At 41.6% G+C, this 18,112-nt stretch overlaps 3 protein-coding genes, 4 non-coding genes and 1 pseudogene across 8 annotated transcripts in view; 2 read left to right on the forward strand and 6 right to left on the reverse strand.

Annotated features, from left to right (window-relative positions):
- Positions 1-3,277, forward strand: part of tbl1xr1b (tbl1x receptor 1b) — a 14,762-nt gene extending 11,485 nt beyond the window's left edge. For both annotated transcript variants that reach the window (XM_035536421.1, XM_026998372.2), the window contains exons 14-16: positions 5-170; positions 665-766; positions 935-3,277. In XM_035536421.1, coding sequence (XP_035392314.1) covers positions 5-170; positions 665-766; positions 935-961 — 295 coding nt within the window. In that variant the 3' untranslated portion in view covers positions 962-3,277. The remainder of the gene's footprint in view (positions 1-4; positions 171-664; positions 767-934) is intronic.
- A 1,146-nt stretch (positions 3,278-4,423) lies between these two features.
- LOC113570075 lies at positions 4,424-7,357 on the reverse strand (annotated as a pseudogene).
- Positions 7,358-9,432: 2,075 nt separating this feature from the next.
- On the forward strand, positions 9,433-10,593 carry b3gnt5b (UDP-GlcNAc:betaGal beta-1,3-N-acetylglucosaminyltransferase 5b). The gene has a single exon (XM_026998395.2). It carries the CDS (start codon positions 9,454-9,456, stop codon positions 10,591-10,593), a length of 1,140 nt encoding a protein of 379 aa, XP_026854196.2. The 5' UTR covers positions 9,433-9,453.
- Positions 10,594-12,449: 1,856 nt separating this feature from the next.
- On the reverse strand, positions 12,450-17,332 carry eif4a2 (eukaryotic translation initiation factor 4A). The gene is made up of 11 exons (XM_026998350.2): positions 17,137-17,332; positions 16,164-16,221; positions 15,824-15,956; positions 15,569-15,708; positions 15,102-15,270; positions 14,778-14,887; positions 14,319-14,462; positions 13,865-14,002; positions 13,498-13,587; positions 13,212-13,291; positions 12,450-13,137 (listed from the first exon to the last, which is right to left on the reverse strand). Exons 1-11 carry the CDS (start codon positions 17,163-17,165, stop codon positions 12,993-12,995), a joined length of 1,236 nt encoding a protein of 411 aa, XP_026854151.1. The 5' UTR covers positions 17,166-17,332; the 3' UTR covers positions 12,450-12,992.
- Positions 13,687-13,760, reverse strand: LOC113570165. Its single transcript, XR_003409870.1, has one exon. It is a non-coding gene; the product is annotated as a small nucleolar RNA SNORD2 (small nucleolar RNA).
- LOC113570164 lies at positions 14,078-14,264 on the reverse strand. Its single transcript, XR_003409869.2, has one exon. It is a non-coding gene; the product is annotated as a small nucleolar RNA SNORA81 (small nucleolar RNA).
- On the reverse strand, positions 14,562-14,741 carry LOC113570163. The gene has a single exon (XR_003409868.1). It is a non-coding gene; the product is annotated as a small nucleolar RNA SNORA81 (small nucleolar RNA).
- On the reverse strand, positions 14,972-15,048 carry LOC113570161. Its single transcript, XR_003409866.2, has one exon. It is a non-coding gene; the product is annotated as a small nucleolar RNA SNORD2 (small nucleolar RNA).
- Positions 17,333-18,112: the final 780 nt, after the last annotated feature.

The following is an 18,112-nucleotide window of genomic DNA, read 5'->3' on the forward strand; positions in this document are numbered from 1 at the left end:
GTAGTGCCTCCTTTGACTCGACGGTGCGCCTGTGGGATGCTGAGCGCGGCGCCTGCCTCCACACCCTCACTCGGCACCAGGAGCCTGTCTACAGCGTGGCCTTCAGCCCGGATGGGCGGCACCTGGCCAGTGGCTCCTTCGACAAGTGCGTCCACATCTGGAACACGCAGGTAAGAGGCCAGCTGGACCTGCTAGTATCTGTCAGCGGGGCTGCAAGCAGGTGCAGCAGCTGTGGGTGTTCGATGACTGGGAAGGCAAACCCTTTTATTATGCCACAGACATAAGCCAAGGTTTTCTTGAGCACAGAAAATGACTCCCTCAACCTATTGCCCTGGTTGGACAAATTATTTCTCTTGCCTTGCATTTGACAGTGATGGAGGGTCCCTATGTGTGACATGTAAAGCAGGTCTCCCAGAACAGTTTCATTTCACTTAAGTAAAATTTTACATTTTTGGTTCATCACTTGCCCCAACCTGGTTCCACGACAGTGAGTGGAAGCAGCACTCAAATATGTTCTCACCTAACCTGAGAGGGAATGAGTATTTTTCAGCAATGTTTCCTATAGTGTTAAATATCACCCTAGTTTTGTTCACCTCTACTTCTGAAAGTAGCATGTAGAAGTGTCAGCATGAACCTAACTGAGCCCCCCCCCACCCCCAAACAGAGTGGCGCTCTAGTGAACAGCTACAGAGGGACAGGTGGCATATTTGAGGTGTGCTGGAACTCCACCGGAGACAAAGTGGGAGCAAGTGCATCGGATGGATCGGTGGGTCTCCAAACTCAAAGATCATAGAATCCAAGTTGCACCCAATATGACTCCAAGCAATAAATGAACAGACTTGAAGCTGTAGAGTAGATTCTTTTATTGTTCTTTATTTAAATGTAAGTGCATAACAGTATCTTCCAGGGCTAATGCCTAACCTGTCTCTTTCAGGTTTGTGTATTAGATCTGCGGAAATGACGCTGCCAATGGGAAGCCATGGACCGACTATGAATGTGTACATAGCCAAACTCACTGACTGGCCCTGGCCCCACTTCTGCTGGGCCTTTGGCTCTCAGCTCTGTGTCCTCAGCATGGACCCCCACCCCACCCCCCTGGTCTATAGGAGCCTCTCCCCAGAGGACACCCCATTCACCGCACACACGGAGGTGTGAGCAAGGACTGTTATATATTCCCACCCAGGATACATGGCTAATAAATCACCTGTGTTGTACATGTACCATTTTATTTATTTTTAAAATTTTCCCTGTTCATTCCAAAAACAGAGAGGCAGCAGATACTAGTATGTGTAGTGCACATTTCAGCTGCTGTTTCATCTTCGCAACTCAGCAGGGTAGAAATGCTCAACACAATGTCAAACATTGTCAAATTGACAGTTTTTCAAAAACTTTTTCTTGTGCGTTAGGTTTTGGTTGTTTTTTTTTTTTGTTTGTTTTTTTTTGTTTGTTTTTTTTTTGTTTTTTTTCTTTATTGAATAAGACCATTAGATGACAAAGATTGATTGATTTAGTAAGGCAAAAGGTTTGTGTTTATGACCTATGCAACTCTTGTCAGTAGGAAAATGGAATGAATTGTTTGAAATGAATTTTATGCTCACAGCCTGTTCTGGCTTGGTCCTGGAGAAAGGAGACTGTGATGCCTATCCATAGCGTTTGTATCAGTTTTCTCTGACATTAATGGCTCCGTATGCCAAACACCTTCCAGAGAAAACCAGGCTCAATGTAGGCTGTTGAACAAAAAGCAGAATATTGGTTACTAAGTAAACCTGAGCAGTAAATAAAATGATCAGTTATTGTGGGGTCATGGTATCCATTTCCACCGTTTTTCAGCCTCAACGACCAACGCTCTTCAGCATTTGGTTATAGGCTCTCCTGCTGTCAACCACACCCATGGTGGGAGCTCATTGGTTGTGTTCACAGGCTACGTTAAGACCCAACAAATAGCAACGCTATCTGTGCAACTGATCCCAGCACTAATTGAAGTGTCGGACTGGTTATCGTACGTTAGTCATGTTAATAAGACCTTGTAATGAGCTTATATACCTTTCTGAATGTCGGCAGCTTTACCAGTGAGCACGAGTTGAATTTGCTTCGCCCTTGTATAATGTCAAAGTAGAACAGTGTTTCCAAATTGAGTCCTTGGATACCCCTAAATGGTCCTCCTGTTCATCCCTGCTCCAAACACCTGAAGCAAGCAATCAATAAAAATAAATACCTATTTCAGTTGTTGGGAGCTAAGAAATGTGTGCTGGCAGTGTAGTGGTGTCTTAGAACTGTTCGGAGGGTGTCCTGGAAGGGAATCCTAATATTCATGAAACCATAGATTCTCTTAAAATGTGCTCCTACTCTAAACTTGCATTTTTAGAAATTGAAGTTCTCAAAGGGTGTAGGGCACACTAATTTGGAGCATGTGATTCACTAATGAGCAGTCAAGCTTCTTTATAAAATACCATTAGACAGTCATAATTTCAGAGAATCAGAAGTGAAAGGACAGACTGTAAGTTACTTTCCTGCACTTTAGATCGATGTAATGCAATGGATTTCAGTGAGCACTTAACCATTCTGGATATTTTTTTCAAGGGTGATAAAAAAATCTGGTGACAACTTGTGTTGACTTGAACATGAGCTGGGTTATGTAGGATGGAGATGCCTGTTCAAAAACAGGTATGACCTAGTATAATGACATCCTATGTATCTCTTTTCTCTCTTTTTTGTAGCATATGGCTTCATATCATTCTGTCAAATAAATCATAATTTGCAGGTTTTGTCCAGAATGTCTCAAATTTTGTAAAGAAAAGAGTATTTTGATGCTTGCTTTAAATAAAATATACAGATTGTACCATAAAGACACTATTATATTGTCTATGACAGTGGAATGGTATTTTATAATGTTTTTGGTTTTAAAGAGATGTGCTTTTTATGAGGCATCCAATTATTAACTTTAGTCCTACCTAAATGCCTAGTTCTCACCTTTGTGTTCATGACCCCTAGAAGTTTTGTACTCTTGAAATCTTTTGTAATTCCATTTTATTTGTAGTTGTCTTTGCGAAAAGAAAAAAAAAAAGTACATACGTGGGCATATCTTGAGCATACTAGACCATGGAAATACTTAAATTATTTTTCCCCCCTTACAACTTTGTCATTTTTGGCATTTTCTAAGCCCCCTTTTCCCTATTTCTCAGTTTGTTGCTGATGCTTTCCCTGCAATGTTGATTTGACTTTTGTGATTCGAGTCAGATCAAACAAAACGTCCAGAATAAAATATATTTTGATAATAGTGTAACTTGTGGGTTATTTCTACCATTGCCAGTTGTTCACTCCAAAAATAAACCAAACAGACATGCATGCAGAACAATCACCGGTTAAAAGTAATTTTGTTAAATGAAAAATAGCAATGTGGAAATGGATTTACTGTGTATCCCTCCTGCCTGTACACATAGTCAATATAATGATAACATTCTATATGGAGCATAACACCTACAACACATAATTGACAGTTAGTGCTTCCTTGTGGTAGTATGCAGCATTGCATGCATGATTAATGCAACTGATTGCTTAATTTCAGACTACCCCCCCCCCCCCCCCATTCTTATGGTAAACATTTAAAACATTCACTGGATTTAGTAAGTGAACCAGCTTTGTAATAAATACATTTTCAAAGCATAATGAAAAAATTGCCTTTATTTTGTTTACTCTATTTGTAAATAAGTCCTGCCACCTGTTATAAAGACTGCAATCCAGTAAAATGTGGTATTCTAATGAGTTTAATAATCTTAAACAGGTCAGCCTCATATTTTGATAAGTGATTTAACCAATTCAATGGGTGTCCTCCTGAAAATAAGTGAGAACATGAATTTACAGTAAACATTTTATATTATATACAAGTATTATATTCTAATCTTAGATTATAATCTAGATTAATAGATTTCTTAAACCAAACAAAAATGTGAGTGTAGGTTTAAAATTCCTTTTTAAAGAGATCTATCTATCTATCTATCTATCTATCTATCTATCTATCTATATATAAATATTTCCCTTTAAATATATATTCATTCATAATATACATTCACTGACTTTAAAGTAGTGAGCATATACTTATATGTGAAAAACTGATACAAATACAGCTCTACAGACATGTAGAGACAGCTCTACATGCTTTTAGAGATAAGATAAGAAAACAATGATATGAAGATAATATAAGACTTTACTGATCCCAAAGGAAATTCACAGTCCTCTACTAATTGTACAAGAGAAGACATACATTAAATCAGAATAAATAGGGCAGGGTTGTAGAAGTGATTTACAGAAGTACAAAAGCGCAGGATTGTAGAGGTGAGTTGTTATGTAAGAAACATCTTGTGGATGCACTAGGACACATCAATGATGTAACCTGGAGTCATCGGATGTTTCAGGTCTCTCAACATCAGACACCCTCACCCAGGGGACCCAGCCAGGGATGATCAAGCCCCAACTTGCGTCCCAGCAGCTACCCACGGATCAGCCCTTTTGAGCCAAAGCCATCATGTGATTTTCTCTGTGGCTTCAGTTGCAGATTGTATGGCCATCTTCTTAGCCATTCCTGAGATGCCCAGTCGACTAAGAGCTCTGCAGAGGGAGCAAACTGCAAAGCCTCTACAGCCCACTTCTATGGGCTCATAGCTCATCCTCCAGCCTCTGCCTCTGCACATCTCTAACAGTACCTGGTACTTGGCATGCTTCCTCTCATTGGTTTCCTCCATGCTCTCTTCCCAGGGCACTGTAAGTTCCAGCATGATCAATTGTTTTGAGGCGGCAGAGGTGATGACCATGTCTGGGCAGAGTGATGTTTCAGCTATATGCTGAGGAAACTTTAGCTGCCTTCCCAGATCAACCTGGAGTTGCCAGTCAGAGGCTGTATGGAGGAGGCCCGTTGTTGTTCTGGGTCATGCCTGAGATTTATCTCCCGCTTTAATAAAGGTGATTACCTTCTTTTTGGCATGATGGTGTTTGCTGGTGCTGATGGCCAAGGCTATGCTTTCAGCAACTGCCTTAAGCATCCGGTCATGGCGCCACCAATAGCAACCATCCGCAAGTGCCTTTGGGCAGCTGCTGAGGAGATGTTCCAAAGAGCCTCTTCTGGAGCACAGGAGGCAGGTAGGTGTCTCGTTCTTTCCCCAAGCATGGAGGTTTGCTGGACTTGGCAGGACATCGTAAACCGCCTGCACTAGGAACAGGACACGATGGAAGTCTGCCTGCATGATGTTTAACCTGGAAATCCTGTGCTGCAGTGTATTCTCCCACCTAGTCCACGCTCCCTGTTGCCAGAATCCCACTGCCCTGCTGACTCGCTCTTCCTCCACACCTGCTTGGATCTCTTCCTGAAATAGATAGTGTCTCTCTTTGCCCTGGGCTTTGCTGATCTGGGTCTTTGGGAAGTAACCCAAGACCGCTCTGCCCATCGCCAAACTACCAACCAGTGCCTTTTGTCTGACGTGAGACTCTGCCACCTCCACTTCCTTTTCAGCCTGTCATTTCCTTCCTGTCCTCACCTCAATACCAGCTGATGACACTTTACAGTCTCTGGAGTCCCTGTACTGTAGGACCTTTCGTGCGTGCAACCTTAAACTCTTCAATGAGGACACTGAAGGGTACCTGCAAGATGTTACTTGTCCCATACAGTGCTGTGCTGGTGAGACTCTGTGTGAAGCCCAGCCACTTTCTGAGGAAGCTGCTGATCTTTCTTTCCAGGGACTCAACTGTTGTCAGTGGGACCTCGTAGACCAGCAGAGGCCACAAGACTCTCGGTAAGATGGAATGCTGGTAGATCCAGGCTTTAAATCTATCAGGCAGGCCGGACTTGTCAACTTTGGTGAGCCAAGCTCCAAGCTTGTCGTTGGACTTCTGGATGGCAGCTGAATCTTTCAGGCTTGCGTGAAATAGCTTCCCTAAGATCTTGACTGGTTGTTCTGAGATGGAAGGAATGATAATTCTAGAGAAAAAAACGGTACTTGTCAGTCACTTTCCCTGTCTTCAGCACCATGGATCTTGACTTAGAGGGCTTAAAGCTCATCCTTGCCCAGGTGATAAGTCTCTCAAGTCCTTGTATGATTCACCTCCTCCCTGGGACAGATGTAGTTTTGATGGTAAGGTTGTCCATGAACGCTCTAATGGATGGCTGCCGTACACCAGACTTGGTTAGGGGCCCTATGCATTCCACCTCTGCTGACTTGACCACCATGTTCATGGTAAGGGTGAAGAGAATAACAGAAATGGTACAGCCTGTTATTATTCCTTTCCCAAGATGATGCTAGTCTGATGTTATTGACCCAGAAGTGACCCTCAACCTGAAATTATTGTAGTAATCTCAGATCAGATCCTTGATCTTACTGGAAATATGGTGGCAGTGAAGTGCAAATTCGAGTAGTTTGTGTGGTATGGAACCATAAGTATTGACCAGATCTAACTACAACACAACTAGGTCACCTCTGTTCTCATGGGCCTCTCTGATGAACTGTGAAACTACCCCCGTGTGCTCCAAACATCCAGGAAGTCCAAGAATCCCACCTTTCTGTACTGAAGTGTTGATAAAGTTGTTCTTGAGGAGAAACTCTGTCAATCTTCATGAGACGTTACTAAAAAAACACCTTCCCTTCCACGTTCAATAATGAAATGGATCAAAACTGGTTGATGTTTCATGAATTCTCCTCTTTTGGGATCCAAACTCCCTCAGCACACCTCTACTGGTCAGTGACTCTCCCCCTTCGCCATATCACCTTCAAAATCCTCCATAAGTGCCGAAGAAGTTCAGGACAACGTTTATAGACCAAGTAGGGTACACGGCTGAGGCATGGAGTGGATGCTGAGCAGCCTCTCTTAATCACTTCCTCCACCTCCTTCAGACTCTGCTCCCTCAGATTGAATTCCGTTGTTGGGGGGGGGCAGGGCTGATGAGGGCTTTGTTGGGCTCAAGCTCTTGCTCCCTCAACAGATCACTCAGGGTGTTCTGGAGGAAACAATTTACTTCCTCTCTTGAACACTCTAGGTGGCCACTGCGTTTGTTTCCAAGCAGATGTTTTGCAAACCAAAAGGGATTGGCGATGAAAGCAGCTCACTTCCTGGCTCACTTCCCCGCCTCCTATGCCACTCTGCTTTGTGTAGAGTCATCAGCTTCTTCCTCAGAAAATTCTGCAGTTCTGCTAATGCCTGCTTCTCCTTATCAGTAGATTTCTTGTACTGTTTCTTAGGGGTTCGAAGCTCCTGTCGCAATTAATGTATTTTTTTCCACCCTACAATTCATGGTGTAGGTGGTGGGCTTGATGTTACCTTTCGCCACCTGCCTGAATCTTTCAGAGGCATAGCTGATAATGATGGTAGTCATTGTTTAAAGTCGACTGTCAGCATCTCCTTTGGCTGTAGCTTGAATGATGTTGGACACATCCTTGTCAAACTGCAGACACACACTCCGGTTACTGGCTGGGGGCCACTTTATCCACTGCTGAGGAACTACTCTGCTTGGAATAGGAGACTCAGGAGCATGGAGGGACTTCACTTTGTGGGGTGACTCCTGGCCGGGCTCCTCCTGCGTCTCACCAGGTTCAGGACCTACAAAAGTGTGGTACAGATGAACTATAAACCTTAATAATATAACAATTAGCATGGTCTATATACATATATACATTATGTACATTGCTTATGCAAGAGTGGCCATGGATGGTGTTCCAAGGACTGCGAACATCAGTATTGTACTAAGAAGGTATTAGACTAAGAAACATATTAAGTCGCAAAATATATAAAGTGATAAACCATGCGATAACACAAGTGAGAAATGTCTATATACATAAATGACTATGTACACGATATAAACATGAACTTGTTCCTCTAATAGTGAAAGCTTCGCTGTGATGACGTGATAGAGGGGCGCTATGTTCAGTTACTGCAATGTATGAGCTCGAGAAGATCCGAAAGTTCAGACAGACGACCAAACGTAAAGGAAGCAAACTGTACAAAAACCGGTATAATAAGAACCTGGGTAAAGTAGGTTAAAATCTTTCCTACGCAGTGAAAACTATTCACTCCTAGGAAGTCTGTTACCTAGCATGACGAGCACTAACGTTAACATCAGCGTGTTTACTTCAAAACTATTTGATCGTAGTACGTTATTCTAACGTTAACTCACAAGCCGTAAATGTCTTTTTCTCGCTTAAAGAAATCTCTGTGTGCTCGTATCGATTCACGCACCTGGAGGTACTCCAGATTTTCGTAAAAATCACTTGAATCTGCAATTAGTTAACCTAGCTAGCTGACTGGATAGCTAACCTACGTATTCCCTTCCACCCGAACAATCAAAAACTAAAAGATCTTTTCGGTCGTGTGGTGTTTTATTAATTTTTATTTTATCTTATTTATTCCCTTATGTTTGTTTTCGTTTGAATGTTTGAAATGTAAATTTTGATTGCTACTGTAGCTAGCTAGCTAAGTGCTTATGAAGAAAATGCAAGATATACGGTTGATTACATATAATTAATAGCAAGTTATGAGCTAGCTTATAACGTTAGATGGTAAGCAGCTAATGGTAAAGATAATGTCAAAATCTGGACGCTATAAGTTAACCTAGCTAGGACAGCTATTTAGTTACTTGGGATATTGTGGTTTTTGTTTTATGAAAATATAGAAGTTTAGAATTTAATTTAAAAAACCTCTTTTGACAGCTACACTTTATATGGTGTAAGAAAGGGAGTATTTTTGGTTAATACATTTGTTTTATTTGAATGAAACACTGCACCTCGTTGCGTGTGGATAGCTATATTATTTTTCATCCAGGATGTATAGGGTAAAGCGATACTGATGTGGCTAACTACAGAGGCGGGTTTTTAACGCCTGATAAATTATGATAGATAACCTATAGCTCGTAACCTTGACAGCAACAATGTTGTTATTTTTGAAAAGGAAAAAAAAAAAAAGAAAGGTGTTTTCTGACTTTTATTGCTTGCCGTTTCTCAGTGTTTTAAATTGTTTTCTCCCTTATGTGAAGCTAGATTTCTTTTTGACAGCTAGTATGCCTGCACATGTACCTAGGCGGACTTGTGCAATGGGACAAACCTATTTGGTTTTCCCTTGCAAAGTGTAGGGGTCCGACTCTAAGCAACATGTGTAGTTTGTAATAGCTAAGTAGCTAACGTTCGATTTTAGTTTAGATTTTAAATTTAGCACTACTTTCGAGTTACACAACTTAGTATTTATGTTGTACAGTTTTATGTAATGGATATAAGTTTAATACTTTGTTAGCAAAATATATATGTTTCTATTTTTAGACACAGAACACTTTAAGGAAGTCCCTTGAAATTCAGAAGTCCCTTGAAATGGTCTTCACCTTATGTTGGAACTCCAACTAGAACACCGTGTAGAACGATGTGTAGCACCCTTTGTCCATCCTCTCTAACCTGACCTGCAGCTGAAGGTCTACAATGGTTCAAGATGTTTGTGAATGTCCACCGTTTACGAAAATGCAGACTGCGACATCTAATGACAATGTGCTTTGTGATGTTGATGGTCACAGTATACTGGGAAACTCTTGACAATAGCATATTGAGCCATATTAAATCCTACTCTCTCCGTCGCCTGTTTACCAGCTTTGACTACATCAGCGCTAATTTAAAGATTAGCCACGAGGAAGCACGCAAGTTCAGCAACCACCGATACTTGATAAACCATGAGCAGAAATGCGCTGGCCAAAATGTTCTTCTGCTGCTGTTTGTAAAGACTTCGCCAGAGAACTTTGAGAGAAGGCAGGCCATTCGGTCAACATGGGGGAATGAGGTATATATAGAGGAAACCCTTGGTGCGACTGTGAGAGTGTTGTTCGCCTTGGGCCTCCATCCTCAGCCTGTGCAGAGGAGGAAGCTCCAGCGGCAGCTGCAGGAGGAAAATGAGCGCTACCATGATCTCATCCAACAGGACTTTTTTGACACCTTCCACAATTTGACCCTCAAGCTATTGCTGCAGATGAGCTGGACACACTTCTATTGCTGCCATGCCCGTTTCCTCATGTCGGCTGACGATGACATCTTTGTGCACTTGCCCAACCTGATCCGCTACCTCCAAGAGGCTGACAAGGCAGGCGTCAAGGACTTCTGGATTGGAAAGGTACATCGAGGATCTCCACCTGTTCGCAGCAAGGAGAGCAAGTACTATGTTTCTCAGGAGATGTATCCCTGGTCAATTTACCCTGATTACACACCTGGTGCTGGTTATGTCCTATCAAAAGATGTGGCTTCCAGAGTCTACCAAGCATCCCTCACACTAAACTCCTCTATTCATATTGATGACGTCTTCTTGGGCATTTGTGCCAATGCAATGGGGATTTCACCCCAGGATCATGTCTTCTTCTCAGGAGAGGGTAGGGCTCCTTACCACCTTTGCATCTACAACCAGATGATGACTTCACATGGACATGAAGAAGACTTCCACGAGCTCTGGAGACACGCAACAGATCCTGAGGTACAGAAGGTATCTTCAGGACTTTTTGGAAGGCTATACTGCACAGTAGCTAAAGTCAGACTACTCTGTATTTCACACCTTTTTGTATCCTACCCATGCAAAGCAGCTTTTCTGTGAAACATATAGTTTTTCTTACTGCGAAATCACAATTTTTCCTTCCCCCCCCCCCCCCCCCCATCATCTCACTGCTTTAGGCCCCTTTTTGTGTGCAGTCATTATCACTTTGACAGTCTTGACCATAGTTTTTGGAACGCCATACTTATTTTGAAGTTTGTGAATGTCTAGTGATTGTTCCCACCTAAAATCACGTCATTTCCTTTCAGTGCCCTCCATTAAATCTACTTCAGCTTGTTTTTTAATTTAATTTGTTTAATTAAAGTTCTTCTGAATTTATATTTTGCAGATGTACCAAATAAATAACATGGCAGATTTTGCATCTGCCCACACAAATAGCTGTATGAACGTTAATCCACTGTGCATCAGTGTGCAAAATTTAATGACTGACGGTATTATGGTCTACGATGATTCACAATCGGCACAAAAAAAATGGGATGCAAGTCTGTGGGCTGTAAGTGTTAACAATAGCAGACTGTTGTGCAAAACAATGGGCAAACATTGAATTGCCATATCAATCATCTCCTACAAAAAATAAGATCCAGAGCCACATTCTTTGTTGCTCCTCCCCTACATGTACACCGCTTTAATGTGCATTCACGTCCTCAGGAGTCAGAACATGTGGTGTGTGGGCAGAACCATAACTAGCCATGAGCACAATCTGTTCGGACCTCGGTAATTCTGTAAGATTTTTTCTGTGCCTCCATAAATGATAATGAATGTGGAAACAGCAACATCCAAGCTGTTTCATTCAACATCCAAGAAAAATAAACATGCAAGCTTGCACCTCAAGGCTGCCCAGTTAGCACTCAGACACTCAGTTCTCATGCATTTCCCAGTTAATTCCAGCACTATAGACATTATCAGTGACTTTTGTTATACGTGTGTGCTAAACTAGAACAGGGCTAAAGGCATACTATTATAAAATTGCTCACTCAGATGAATAACTGTAAATACACTGAACTTAAACCTGTTGTCTGTTGTCTATCTCTGCACAGCTTTAGTGTCTGACCTGCTGATTTGAAACTATTTCCCTGTTCTGGCCAAACAGTGATACCTCAATCAATATATGATGGTACCCAGTAATTAACACTGCAAGAAATGTCTCACAGGAAATAGTTTTTGTGCAAGTGTACTGGACTATCGTAAGGTTGTTTGCACACGTATAGCTGAAAATGGTCTCTTTTGGTCTGCCTTGCAATGTTCAGTATAAGGTTTACTGAAAGACTCCTGTGTGGCATCCATTTAATGAATCACACGAGGTATGGTAAGACACTAAAGCTCTAAATTTTTGCCACCTGTAAATACCCATTTTATGGCCAAAGATTACAAGCAGATATACCTGACACCATTGTATTGCTGGATATATTTATAATGCAAGTCATAAGCATTTACTTCATCCATCACTCAAAGGTGAAGATTGAAGGTGAATATGATATTCACACAATTCCAGTTGAGCTTCACAAGATATTTGGACTGTATTGTTGCTGTAGATTTTACACATGCATCAGCATGTGCTACAAAATTTTGCGACTGTCAGACCAGGCATTCTGCACTACATAACAATGCTTTTCTTTTAACTTTCAAACCATTTATCCCTCTGATGCCAATTTGCAGTATAAGACATTTCAAAGAACAAAAGTGACATGAAAAAGCCCCACTACCTCCTAAACTGACTATATAACCATAAAGGGAGCTCGTTTCTTTTACAAGCTGAAAGGTTCTATACACAAAACATACCCTACAACATGATCACCTTTACAATAGCACCTCTTGCTGCCATGCTCACAGAGCAAACAAAAGTCCACTTTAGAATGAAGTGTCAGTTTATAGTTTAAATATACACTCAAAAGCTACAGTTGGAGTATCACTATCCTCTTTATTGTCAAATGAGCCAAATACTACATGAAACATTGTTTTAAATGTTAAGACCCACTTTTGAGGAGGACTTCACACAAAGAAGTACTTGATAAAACAATATACAATTAAATAATACATTCAACAAAAAAAGTGCCTTTGCTTTACTGACATGGGAGGATGAGTGAACCAAGTTAAACTGCACACATATGTTAGCATAACATAATTGGCAGATTTGATGCAGCACTTGTATCTTTTAGTCCACAAGTAAATTACTAAACGGTGAAGAACATCTAATACATAGATTTTGAACATACTAGGGAGAAAATACCTGATAAAGAATACATTTAAAGAACCCATGTTCTGTAAACACCACTACCAGTAAGAACTGATATGGAGTTAACCGTCCACGTAGAAGAGTCACGTATCGAATTTGCAAGTCTGATCCACAGCCAGCATTGAGAAGAGGTTTTATTCTTCCAATAAAATAAGCGCAAATGCAAGTGATTATTCAACAGCTATCCCTGCATTAAAATCTCCAGAGTTTAAATCAAGTCAGCAACATTCATGGGCATCTCCTCAACAGTCGTGTTGTAAAACGTCTCGATGTCTCGCAGTATCCTTTTGTCCTCTTCAGTAACAAAGTTGATGGCGACACCTTTCCTGCCAAAACGACCTCCTCGGCCAATTCTGAAAAGGAAACAGTTGGAGATTAAGGCCCCCCAGATGAATAGACTCAAAGCAAAACACCAGACTTAACTCACCTATGGATGTAGTTTTCTCGGTTCGTTGGAAGATCATAGTTGATGACAAGTGAAACTTGTTGCACATCAATACCACGTGCCTGAAGAAAAGCAGTTTTATAGATCACTAATCTAGCAGAAGCATTGCATAGTATGTGGCAAGTCTAATTCCATCACACGTATTGGAGATAAACCTACTGCGTCTTCTAAAAGGCCAAATTGATATAATAAATAAACAGGCAAAATAGACACTATGTTTTGGTTTGTATAGCTTATGGAAGTTCAAATTTTTTTGAGATGATCTCACCAATAAATCTGTTGTAATCAGCACTCTGCTGGAACCAGACCTAAACTCTCTCATGATGATGTCCCGTTCTTTCTGGTCCATGTCTCCGTGCTACAAAAGAAGGATTTTATTTTTAAAACTAGAGTAGTCAGTCAATCACCCAAGCCAGTGAAATATTACCTAAAAATGCACCGAGCCATCTGGTCAGAGGTATGATCAGTGAAATGAGAAGAGCTTCTCCATTACAAGTCAGTCCCGAAAGATGGTATAACATCATTTCATACTCAACCCTAACAGGCAGGCTCACAACTCAGTAAAAGGAAATAATTATTTGTCTTCAACCCATCTGAGGTTAAACAACAGTCGAAGGAGAATCTAAATTTCTTACCAGTGCAGACACAGTGAAATCTCTTGCATGCATCTTTTCAGTCAGCCAGTCCACCTTCCGTCTCGTGTTCAAGAAAATGACAGCCTGGGTAATTGTCAAAGTCTCGTAGAGGTCACAGAGCGTGTCCAATTTCCATTCCTGCAGGTAGAGCAATTTGCCATCAGAAGTGCGTTGAAGTGATAGCTCAGATAAGCTCCATATCCCATTGCTGTAATGTGTAACACAGAATCTTGAGCCCTAGAACACTGAACATTAGGAAAGAGGTTCCTCCTGGACTCATTTCCGATGCTGCATTTTTGCTCTCCCTTCTTTAAAACATACCATACTAGCATGACCAACAGAACTAAGCTCTAAAACTTAGAACCGCTGGTTTTGGCATGGCGCTTTGGAAAAAGAAGGTGGATAATTAACAGAGCACATCAAGATGGGATCACAGGCCCACACATGCACTCACCTCTCTCTCCACATTGATGTAGAACTGCTTGATACCCTCCAGGGTGAGCTCCTCCTTCTTCACCAGGATTCGGACAGGCTCCCGCATAAACTTGGTGGTGACGTCCAGCACCTCCGCGGGCATGGTGGCTGAGAGAAGCACAACCTGCAGCAGGGAGGAACCCTATAGCATCACACTTGCATTTACATAAAAAGTAAGCACAGCAAGCCAACCGTATAAGACAGATAAACAACCAGTGAGGATGACTGTCGCACTGAACCTTGAAACGAAGGCCACTGGACATTAAGAAAGAGGTCCAACCACGTTTCATTGACGGGTCAGGGCAGTTGCTCTTCTTCCACCTACTTCTACTCCGCTAGCATTATTACATAAACCAGGAGACCTGGATTCTGTAATTTAAGCACAGTTCTTTTGCATGGAAGAAAAATAAAACTGTTAGTTTAAGGACATTCAACTCACTTGAATGTTTGTGCTCAGCTTCTGAAAAATTTCATAGATCTGATCCTTGAAGCCACGACTTAGCATTTCATCTGCTTCATCCAGGACAAACATCTTGATCCATTTAGGAGCTATAGCAAAAGGAGTAAAAATAAACAAAAATAGTCAGGGAGTAATTTCATCCAGGGCTACATGCAATACGGCACACAGGACAATTATGATCAGTAAAGTAGATTAAAAAGTCTCTCCATGAATTGTCAGTCCCGAAAGATGATACACCATCATTTCACACTTTGTCCAATACACAACAGGCTGGTCTGATTACTGCTTTTGCCCAACACTTACAGAGGAACCTCCTGTTTAGCATGTCGAACACACGACCTGGTGTCCCCACAACAATGTGTGGAGCCTCAGCTTGTAGTTTCTGCATTTCGTTGCGGACATTGGTACCACCGATGCATGCATGGCATGAGGCACCCATATAGTCACCCAGGGCCAAAATGACCTTCTGAATCTACAGGACCACAGAAACAAGTAATCTTTAGCTTTGAGCTAGTCAAGCAGTTATTCAGTCATTAAATTTCAAAAACAATTAAGTCAAAAATCACTCCTATAGACAATGAACACAAAAATAACTGCATTTTTGCTTCCTGCTTAGTACCAAATAAGGAAACAGTCTAACATAGCAAGTCCACATTTCACCAGTCACATAGCAGGAAGAACCGCAAAACAGTACCTTGGATTGAGCTACTGTCCAAATATGCTGCCTTGGTCTGATACAACAGTTTAGCGTGACCTCAGGTACAGCATACCTGCTGAGCAAGCTCTCGGGTCGGGGCTAGGACAAGAGCCTGGGTCTCTTTCTGCTCAATCTCCAACTGCTGCAGGATGGAGATGGCAAATGTGGCTGTTTTGCCAGTGCCCGACTGGGCTTGAGCAATCACATCATAACCTAAAGGACATGGAACAGTGTGAACTTCAAGCTTCAGACAACATAAGGGCTGTGCAGGTAAGCAAAGCAAAACCAGTGACAACATATGCAAACATGTGCACCGTGTTCATGTTACCTTTTATACAAGGAATAATTGCTCTTTGTTGAATAGCAGAAGGCTTCTCAAAACCATAAGCATAAATTCCACGAAGGAGTGTTTCCTTTAAATTCATATCATCAAAGTTGTCTGTGATCTCATTCCAGTTGCTCTGTGAGGAAAAAAAAGAAAAAAATAAGTATATATCTAAACATTAAAAATCCTGCATCACCCTTCCAGTGGGTGGTCATATCTTTTTCCTTTGCACTCAGCCTTCTATCTGGGGCCTGGGTGATTGAGGGTCCAGTGCTTACACACACGCGCGCACAGCCGGTTCAAGTTTTAGTAGTATCGAGTTTAAAGTATTCAAAGACATTACCTCGATGACACCGTCAGGCTCCATTCCCTCCGGCCCTCCATGGTCTCGATCTCTAGAGCTACACACACGCACACACAATCATTTACAACATTTGCTCCTTTAAACAAAATCTTAAGAACTTTGTCATGTCTTAGGGCGTGCACTTTTTTTCTGGCTAGAAAGGTGGACACGAGCGTTCCAGTGTGCATGATCCGAGGAGGCGTTCCTAAAATGCCACGTGGATAGTCGAGACACGAGCAAAGTGAGCGAGACACGAGCAAAGTGAGCCCGTCTCTCCATGACGAGTACTCCTGTATGATGGGATGCTAGTGCTGACATTGCAAAAATAAATGTATAAACTTCCACACAGGGCGCCATTTTAAGGTCAAATGAACTATTTAGCTAGCCAATTACCAAGTAAGATCCAAAGATAAAAGTCGAACTAGTCGCATTTTATTTTTCAAAAGATTTCTGCAAGGCTAAACTTATGATCGACATTTTGCTTACAGTTCCATTGCCTGTACTGAGGTAACGTTAGCTAGTCAAGTTGCTAATGCTAAAGCAAATCAATTCAAGGCCCAAAGCCTCCACACAGAACACACAAGCCAGCTAATGCTTTAGCGTTAGCTAGTTTACAGGCCACGGCATGGGTGGTGGGCGTGAGGCTAACGACCGCGAGTTATAAATTGCATAAACTACAGCTATTTGATATATGAGCTAACATTTAGAAGTGTAACCAAGCTACACATTCACCTATTCGGGTCTGTTACTGTATTGAGTACTGGTACTGTACAGAGCTTCGACGCTGGCTAGCAAGAAATCTAGCCAGCTGTGCATGTTACGCTAGGCCAAGTTATGGCGCACGGCCACACAACCGCCATATAAAAAAATAAAAAAAACCCCGAGACGATTTCGAATATTTTACTCACGACAAGAAACAACGACGCAACGTCATAGAAAATTGGATCCGAACCAGATCAAAGCAGATATATACCTGTTATAATCAGCAGAACCGCTAGACATGGTCCGTTCGCGACTTCGGCATTCACTTGGAAAGGAAGAGCATGTGAATCTCAGGCGATTTTATTTCACCGGAACTATTTTTCCCTATTCCGCGTGGAACTAGCAGTAATTGTTAAAAAGAGCTCTCTTCGTTGTGCTTTTAGTAAGCACACCGTGTGCATCACACTTTTCTTCCGGAAAAGTTTAATGTTACTTTTCCTAAGTTGTGGCGCTTTCCAAGCTTTGCGCAGAACTATATCGTAAAGCGCAACGACATTGCCGCAATGGTAAGCTGTAATGCGGTTGCTACGGGGTCTCCACATTTTTGGGTTTATGAATTAGCCTTAGGAGGCGGTGTACTATGACCTGCTGTGGACGCTCTCTGTTCCTTAGCTTTGCTTTTGGTTAATAGAATCCAAATGTCCGTGGTAAATTAAAGATATTAAAGGTTTTATGAGTGAGGTATCAATTTGCAAAATTATTCATCGCTGTAGATAACACGTGTGGATAACTAGGCTAGTCCGTCATTCGACTACGTTCCTGTAATTCGATATACATTAGTTAACAAGGACTGCAATACCTGAACAATACTTGGATGAACGACTAATAACTAAACATTTTGTTAATTTTGAGCTCATGTCGCGTGCATAATATTACAATGCAACACACCTTAAGCTGCAAATTGATTTGCATTATTTTTTTGATTATTCAGTTTGTATCGTGCAGAATATTGAAATGTAAATCACCCTTATCTGCACATTGACGTGCATTTAAAAAATATTTATGCAGCGCTCGTCTCGTGCAGGACATTAAAATGCAACCTATGCTAACCGGCAACTAACAGCAAGTTTCAAATTTCTCTGAACAGGCAGCAGAAAAGTTACCCAAAAAGTTAAATTCCTGCATGCCACCAATTCCACCAACCAAAGACAATGTATATAGTCTAGTTTAGTCTATTTAGTAGAGAC

This window comes from Electrophorus electricus, chromosome 18 (assembly GCF_013358815.1).
Source record: "Electrophorus electricus isolate fEleEle1 chromosome 18, fEleEle1.pri, whole genome shotgun sequence".
Taxonomy (NCBI): Eukaryota; Metazoa; Chordata; class Actinopteri; order Gymnotiformes; family Gymnotidae; genus Electrophorus; species Electrophorus electricus.